This window comes from Leptosomus discolor, chromosome 4, assembly GCF_034619465.1.
Source record: "Leptosomus discolor isolate bLepDis1 chromosome 4, bLepDis1.hap2, whole genome shotgun sequence".
Classification (NCBI taxonomy): domain Eukaryota; kingdom Metazoa; phylum Chordata; class Aves; order Leptosomiformes; family Leptosomidae; genus Leptosomus; species Leptosomus discolor.
Genome location: NC_141394.1, coordinates 30193991 through 30202779, shown reverse-complemented (window position 1 = coordinate 30202779; position 8789 = coordinate 30193991). Strand labels below are relative to the sequence as shown.

At 47.0% G+C, this 8789-nt stretch overlaps 1 protein-coding gene across 2 annotated transcripts in view; it reads right to left on the bottom strand.

Annotated features, from left to right (window-relative positions):
- Positions 1 to 394: 394 nt before the first annotated feature.
- UNC5C (unc-5 netrin receptor C) overlaps positions 395 to 8789 on the bottom strand; it is a 263590-nt gene continuing 255195 nt past the window's right edge. For both annotated transcript variants that reach the window (XM_086464766.1, XM_086464767.1), the window contains 4 exons: positions 5305 to 5454; positions 4912 to 5076; positions 787 to 965; positions 395 to 560 (listed from right to left, as the gene is read on the bottom strand). In XM_086464766.1, the coding sequence (XP_086320892.1) occupies positions 395 to 560; positions 787 to 965; positions 4912 to 5076; positions 5305 to 5454 (660 nt within the window). The remainder of the gene's footprint in view (positions 561 to 786; positions 966 to 4911; positions 5077 to 5304; positions 5455 to 8789) is intronic.

Here is an 8789-nt window from a genome sequence, read left to right as displayed (position 1 = left end):
TTACCCCTGTCCAGAATTTGATGTAAACAACATCCATAGAAACTGGGATTGTTAAGAAAGTTTATCCATATATCTGGATAGCAATAAAAAGCGTTTCCTAGGAAACTGTAAAATCCTGTACCAAGCAGTGTACAGCCAAGCCGAGAGGAACATCAGGTTGATTTATATTTTCAAGGTACAACTTAGCATGATTTCTTTTAGATCCTGTGATAATGTACAAGGAGAGCACATGTGAAGGTCAGGGCTGGTTTTTTTTTTGTTTGTTTGCTTGCCTTCTTCTGTAAATTGTCTCTTGTGTAACTCATTGGTCTGGGTTTTCATTTCAATTCTCGTTTGTAGTAACAGGGCACTACCGCTCCCTGCATCTGTCCTTCTTGTTCACGCCAAGGCTGCATCAGTAATTTCCTTCTGCTGCCAAAGAAACAATGGTTTCATGTCTTCCCATGTCTTCAAGAACTGCTGCCAGCATGCTCAGGTTGCCATCAGGGAAATTCTGGGCTTCCCAGAGATCCAGGATCACCCCAGTGGGACTCGATTTCGTAGCAAAATAATTCAGGTACCTGTAACAAGCCAAAAGGAAACTTGTTTTTCAAGCTGCATGAAGGCTACCTGAATTTATATGATTTCAACCCATCCCCGTTGCTGGTGCTGTCAAGGTGTTCATCTCCTTTGTAGTCAGTCTCACCAGTCTGTAGACACTGCTGTCACTCATCTTCACCAGGACCCTTTTACACATACCTCTTGGGAGGCTTTGCTGCCCAGTCACACATAGGCAGCCCTGCTCACCTGTCCAGTTTCAGCTTGTGGGCCAGCATCCGCCAGTCGTGGCCCCTGGTCTGGGGCGCGTCCAGGCTGCTGCACAGCTTCTGCCTTATCGGGAGGGGGATGCTGAAAGCGCTGGGCCCTACTATGGTGGTGATGGTGCCTGCTGAGTCCATAGGAGGATAATCAATGCCAGCAGGTTCCTGAGGTTGGAAAGAAAGCAAAAACCAAAAATAATAAAAAAGAAAACAACGCAGTTTTGTTAATGAGTGCAGAGTTGATTACAGGATTGTATCCTCTAAGACTCAGTGCTTTTACTTCCTTTACTTGCATTAGAGGGGAGCAGCCCTCTGCTAATCAAGCTTTCATGTTAGTCAGCTGAAAAAGAGAAATATTTATAACTGACTTTGAGTAGACAGCAGACTTTTTTTTTCATTTTCTTTTTTTTTCTGAGGGTGAAGATTGCCACAGCTGGACAAAATTTAACCCAGCTTAATTAATCACTTACTGGAAATAATAAAAGATCAGGCACTTTGATACATTTTGGAGGAAATTGTTACTACTAGGGCAGAACAGGGCTTTCCCAGACTGGCTGGCAAGACCCCCTTCCCAGCAGGCCCCTCACAAGCCCCTTACCCCACACAAAGCCAGCACCAGGCTCGCACTGCTGACATCCCTTTGACATCACCCATGCTCTCTGAAGCCTCTGATGGTGGCCAGACCACGGAGAGATGGTTAATGCTGCCCCAGGCACAAGCTGATCCCTCATTTTCATGGGGCTTTAACTCTGTGCTGGAGACAGATACAACATGTGTGTCGCTCTCCTCCTCAAGACCAGCACTGAACTCAAAGGTGGTGGCAGCAGTGTTTCAAAGGAAAAATCATTTCCAAAGCCAGCCTGTCCCCTGAGGGTACAGGTTTGATGCTTTCTGATGCGATTTGCCCAGCTGGGAGGCTTCCCGTGACACAGCTGTAACGTGGCCTTGCTGGGAATAGCAAATGGTTGGCTCTTCTGGGCAAGGATTTTGGCTCTTCCTTAGCCTGGGAGTATTCAGCACCCACAGGCAGGCAGAAAGAGGGGCTCAGTAGCTGGTAGGACAAGGGTAGTTGGTCAACTTGGATGTCTGGGTTTGCTTAGGAACGATGAGGTGCTGCAAGGTGGCTGAAAGCCCCACCAAAGCCCATCAATGCTGACTGGCCGCCCAACCATGCAGCAGGGGCGCTGCTCCCACGCACAGCACTTGTCACCTCCAGCTACCAAAGCATGTGATGGAAAAAAGCAGCAAGCAGGGCTGGGTCTCCTTTCTTGCCTCTCATCTGCCTTCTCAATTGCTCTCCTTTGCAGCATGACAGGCCTGAGGCTGGGCTGCTTCATCTTCACCTCTGCCCAAGTCACAACCCTGGGCAGCCATAAACACCCGTGAAAAAGAATCGTCATTAAATGTCAGTTTGTTTTCTCCTCTGTGAGCTCTCTTGTTGCTTTATGTCAAGCTGGCTGCAGGGAAGACCCTTAAAACCTAAACTGCCTCAAAATCAGGTAATGCCTGGCTTAAGCTGCCATTGCAAATCCCCCGGGAAGCTTGTTGGAGATGTACACAGTCACAGACAGTCTTTGGTTTCCCCCCCCAAAATATATGCAGAGACAGAACAGGGAGAGCGAGTATACATGAGCAATGAATAGAATTAAACCTCTTTTACCTCCACTCTTTAGCCACATCAATTAATTCTCTTCCACTATATAAAAACACCCTCTTTTTTTGCATTCTTTTTTTTTTTTTTTTTTTTTAAATTGGAATTTTAGGCAATCAGTGAAATTGCTAACCAAGAAAGGTTTATGCCACACCGTAATGGCCTCAGTCAACATGCCCAAAGCAGAGTCGAATATGGCATCCCCACTTGGGCGCCAAGGCCCTGCATTGCAGATCGGCACCCCAACCTCACCACTCCAGATAATAAGCTACTGTCCTCTAACTGCCTGGCAGCAGGGGCTGCCCAGGAGCCAGTGAAATGACTCGCTTGCCACTGCTGCTGCCTTCAGGGTCCCTCATGCTGGCAGCTCAGAAGCAGCTGTAGGGTGGTGACTGGTGGCATCGCAGATGGACAACCTTCCCTTTTTATTCTGGGATAGAAGCAACACACCGAGGCAGCATTGCCCTGGCTCTCAAGGTGGCCTGCTGCCCCAGGTGCACCAGGGTGGCTGCAGAGGGAGCCCAGGTATCCGTGGAAGTGCCTTCCAGGTGAGTGCTGACAGCACAAGATAAAAAGGGGGTTTTAAAAACAAATGGTGGGAGACCTTTATCTCACTCCTCCTCTTGCCTCACAAATTTGCATGTTTTGTCATTCATTGCTTTTGTATTTTTGAAGTCCCAGTGGTGGATACTGTATAAAGCCAGAATAAGACAGTTTAATCTGCAGAAGTTTTACATCCTTTATAGAGGACAAAAAAGAAAGCCCATAAAGGGACGATGCAGGAAACTGTTAGTATATTTTTACCACAGGGTGACAGAGGAGATCCAGCAATGAAGAAAGGCACTGGCATGGTCCTGCAATACCTATCCACCAGCCTCTCCCACAAGAAGCCTGCCTGCCTCCCCCACAAGAAGCAAATAACGTGCGCAATTTGAAATCACCAGAAGCAAACCAAGCCAGACGCCATCTGAAAGCAGAGACCAAAACACGCCCTTACATGACCCAGTTAGTTACCAGAAGAAAGTGTGAGGAATGACAGATACGGTTTCCTGATGCCTAGTCTGGTGTCTTTATCACAATAACCCCTTCCTCTCAGGCCTCTAGAGGCATATACATTGGTTTCCAGGCAACTTTTGTCATCAGGTGACTTTTAGAGTTTTTTTTTCTAGTAACACAAGTTAACACAACCCTGTATGCCAACCCTTAGCATCCCAAGGTCCTCCTGCCCCTCACTTGGGCTCAGGAACATCACTACATGTCAACCAGGAGGAGCAATTTTGCAGTAGGCAGCCTTGATGGCGGCAGTATTATTCCCTCTCTCTATTCATCCCTGATGGATGGGATCATGGCACAAGACAAGAATATTATCCTGTTCCCTCTGAATCCATTACCAGGCCCTATTACACACAAGCAGCTGAAGATGATTACAGTGTATACTTGCATTTCATTAAAGTTACTCTCAGTTCTTTCTCTTCTCTGCGAGGTTAAATTAGAGATCACCTCAATGCAGCACTTATTACAATAATTGTTTATGATACTTGTTTTACCATCTGTCTTTAATGCTGTGTAGTCCCCAGCTGAATATGTAACTTTATACCCAATAAGCAAGCAGATGTTATGGGTAATGGCGCGCACCGTCGGGGCCCTACAGCACAAGTAGCTTTCGTCTGTGGTCTCCCAGCCTTTCCCCAAGTCAGCCTGCAGCGGTTGCTGCCCGAGAGACTGCTCTTCATAGATGTCAAGGGTACCAGGCACAAAAGCCACCAGCACATTCACTGAAGTCAATGCCACTTCACACCTGAACATGTTTCTTGGTCTCAGCCCTAAGCTTGATTGCCCCAAGAAGCAAAAAATCTCCAGATGCTACGTAGCATCAGCAAAGATGTTCCAAAACTTATGTTGATTTTTCTACAGGAAATTGTCAGCTGTCAAAAGAAAAATTGTTGAATAGTCAGGATTTGTAGCAGTAGCAAAATCTGAGGAGAAAAGTCTATTGCAACTAGACCATCTGATACTCCCTCTTGCACAGCAGTTATTATGTGGGATCTGAGTGGAGTGGCTCAATGACATTTTCCTATTCTCCTTTCTCCTTCTACAGGGAAATGTTTGGCATGATAGTTTTGTGGACTGCCAGGAAACAGGACCATGCAGTGCTTCACGAGATGTGTTAGGGAGTGGTAGGCAAAGAGCTCCTCCACACAGACACAGAAAGGCAGCACTAGCAGGGAGACCATAGCTGCCCTCCTCCCTCCCTTGAAAGATGGAGATGCTCCCTTCCAGATCAGAGAAACTAAGGAAAAATTCAACAGGAGATACAAAGCAATGACTTAATCTGTCCCTTATGTCCATCCTAGCAGCCAGGGGGAAAATGGGAAACACTAAACCGGTAGCAATGGATATACCTCCTTAACCCTCCCATGTTCCTGCAGTCGGATAGAGAAGTACACCAATGTCATTTACCTCTGAGACAGAGCAGTTCAGCTGGAAGATCTGCCCTTCTCCTTCGACCTGCCGTACGCAGAGCTTACACACCAGCTCCAGGGTATTCAGGCTGAACCTCTCCAGCGTGAAGGTGCAATGCAGGTTTCTCTGGCATCCACTCCAGATGTGGTAAAATGGAATCTCCTGCAGGAGGAAAAAAGTATAGTCAAGGAGGGATGTGGGACAAGGGTGTGGACGTGGTATGACCAGAGATCATGGGATCCATGCTTCCATCACTGCAAATAGTTCAAGGAAAAAAAAGTCAATGGCACTGCAGCCTGGTACCTGACATTTTTTAAACACTCCTTTATGTCACTGTTTTTCTTTAAGACTTACTGCTAGGATCCAATGTGAATCGTTTGTGATGCTCACCTGGTATTTAGCCAGCACTTTGCTCTTCCAGAGAGAGTGGGCAATGTCATGAATGGACAGGCGGAGGTTGTGGGTGCTTCCCTTAAAATGCAAAGCTTTGGGCTCCTCCAAAAGCTGCCCGCCCATCTGCCGCTCAAGCTGGAGGACCTCCTGCAGTATTGTGATAAAAAGAAGAAAGTAGTCAGGTTTTATCAAGACAGCACACCGGTCTTCTGATTCCTCAAGATCTACTGCTGTAGACATTGTAACTTGTGTAACACAGAAAAAAAAAACGCAGGCACTGCTCAGAGTTGTGTTTCCCTGCAAGCTGGAATTGCATTAGTGGATCTGAATGTAACCCCCTTGCCCCCTTCATACAGCAGCAGCCCAGCAAGGATGCAGGCACCCATGTCTTCTTTGGGAGACACAGTGTTGTACTATAAGCAGAAATATGTCCTATAAGCAGAAAGCTTAATTGCCTGCTATTATATTGAATGTGAAGACTTTGCATACAGACACTGTTTTGAATATAGAAATATATCAGTCTTCTCCATTGCTCATTGAACTGGGCATCTAATGGTAGCTGTACTATTTTGGTTTTGGAAGCTCTTATTTGTGTAGGTCCTGCTGATATGGGACATGTGTATAACACTGGTCCTTCAGCTTGTGGCCTCCTGGCAAACTGCTTTATGACAGAGCAGTCCAGGAGATAACTGATGCCTAACCTGACACCAACCGTCAAGCGGGATGGGATCAAAACAATGCCAGACACTGTGATGGAGCATTTTGTACATATCATCGGGGTCACTGAAATAGTGATCTTGTAATTAAAAGCTAGTCAGCCAAGGGTCTGGTCATTTTATGCAACTAAAACTAAATATATGCCCGTAACTAATGAGTGGATCATTGCCTACAAACAGCGTAACTGTATTCCACATGGAAGAAGCAAGTACAAAGGCCCCTACATGAGCCCCATTAGAAACCAACCCAGCCAATCTCAATCATATTTAATTACAAGAGCCAACCAACCAGGCAGTCTCATGCAGCCAAAGCAAATCACGCACAGAGTAAGTATACTCAAGGAGTACACAGGCACATGAAACCTGGGATGCTACCCCAGGCCAAATAAGGGAGCCTTGGTTTTAGCTAAGTACAAAACAAACTACTCTTGATTCATTCAGGATCTAGTTAGCATACAAGAAAAGCCCCTGTCCCAGCACCTGGAAAATCCTGAAGCTACAATGACGTTTGTTTATCATCCATTAGAGGAAAAGAAACAAAATCAGGAAACCTTTTAAATTAAGGTTATGCCACTGAATCAGTTCCAGCTTCTTTCCAGTGCCCCCTAATTACCTCGTCAAGATGTCTAAAGTGCAATCGATAGTAATTATCTGATTACTATAGATCTTCATTATGTCCAAATTACCTCCCTGGAAGGGCCAGAAGACGACGCGCGGCACTGTGTGAGCTAATTGCAGACACCACCTCTCAGGCACGCAGGGAGCGGGGGCCAAATGACTGTTCCTGCTCATGCAGCACCAGCCCTGGGAGCTGCACTAGTGTGGAGAAAAACATTGCAGCATGATGCTGCATCATCCCACCCACCAGATCAATATCCACTTCTGGTAACCACTCTTGGTCACTGTAGCCACCCTACATGCTCCAACTGGAGGACGCCAGGCAGCCCATGCTTCTCGCATGCCACTCAGCTAATTAATTTGGAGCCATGATTTTCACAGCCCTTCAAACCTGCAGACTGGCTCTAGCCATACGGCATTTTATTTAGAGCCGTGCTTATCCTGCTGGCTGGAACCTCCATGCCCTCCTGAGCCAAAATCTGAGCTGTGTGTGGCTTGCCCCCTGCTGAGGTGGCTCCGGCCACGCTCCCCATTGCCTCTCACCACCCCTGTGAGCCAGGACTTACGCCCTTATGCTCTTCCTAGGAGAGGGAGCTGTGTAAGGCATCACTCCATCATCAGTGCCAGCAGAACAGCCATAACCTGTATTTGGAAAGGGCTTCCTCATTAACAGGGCACAAGCAAGCAACAGTGTTCAGTCTAAACTGTTACCGTTCTTCATTAAAAGGAAAAATAAGCATTAAATAACCCAGAGAAGATCACATGCCTGCTATGCCTTTTTTTTTTTTTTTCTTTGTTTTGGAGGACAGTTGCTGCACAGCATGAGGCAGGTTCAGGGATGCCACCCTGCTACAGCCTGAAATAATTCACTCGCCCCCGGTGTGCAAGGCTGCTCTGCCCCCACCACACACAGCTCACATACCTGAATGTCAAAGCCATACATGAATAAAGATGAGAATAAAGCAGCTGGATTTCTTTAGAGTTATCATATTATTTCTTTTTGTCTTTTTTTCTTTTTTTTTTTTACAGCAGACTAGTTTGGGCATCCCCTCGAAGTACAAAAATCAGCCTCAAAAAGGAAGCTAGTGCTCAAGGTTGTCGCTACCCTCCCCCTTCCCCAAAAACTGTTTTTGTGAGCATCCCATCCAGGTGGCTTGAGACCCTGCAGGGCAGAGGATGCCGCACATGTGATCAGCACTGAGCCCACTCCTCCACAGCCCCCAGGAACCCCGCCAAGCCACATCCACAATAACTAAGCCCTTATTGATGACAAGTCATTACGCTTCCCTACTGTACTGCAGGCACCAGCAGTTCGGCAGTGAGAGCTTACTCCGCATGATGAGAGGGAAAAGCCCGCTGGATAAATACTGCACTGTGTTTTATGCTGCAACTGCTTGTCTTCCTTTGGTGGCTGTTAGGACACATTCAGCATATGGCATACTCATTCCTAGTTGTAAATAATAACAGAATACATTCAGTAGTCTATTAGAATAAACACATAATCCCCTACAAAGGCTCTTCCAAACCTCAGACATCCCAATGTGGGAACATCTCACACTGCTCTTCCCTCCCCTTGCTATGCCTTGTCTGGAGCAGCCAGCCCCAACACACTGAGACGGTGCAGCTGGTGCCTCACTTGCTGCCTACAACCTCCCCACCCTCTCCAGGTCACTTTTAACCTCAGGACCTGCTGGCCCAGCCCTGTCTGCATGCCTTGGCCTGCACAGCCAGAGGAAACTGCCCAGTGAATGCCTTCCCTATGGCAATATGGCAGTGCCAAGGACCTCCTCCTGGCATGGCTGGGGCTGCTGTGGTGCCAGCTGTTGTGAAAGCACACAGCAAACGCCCCAACCCTTTTTTTTTTCTAAATAGTCACAGTCAACACCATTGCACAGGGCTGGTCCATGCTCTACCCCTTCATCTACAGCTAGTTGACTTGGTTCATTTTTCTTAAACTTTACTAGGTTCACTTTTCTTAAAACATTCTCCTTCCTCAGACCTTTCGTTTCCAGAGAAGTGCAATTGATACCCTCATGAGTTTATGGCCAGCAAGTATGTGTGCTTGCCCTCCTGTAAACCACCAGCTAGCTGGGTCTGGAACCCCATGGGTGGCCTTCCTGTCTTGGGGTAGATGTGCCAAAAAAGAAG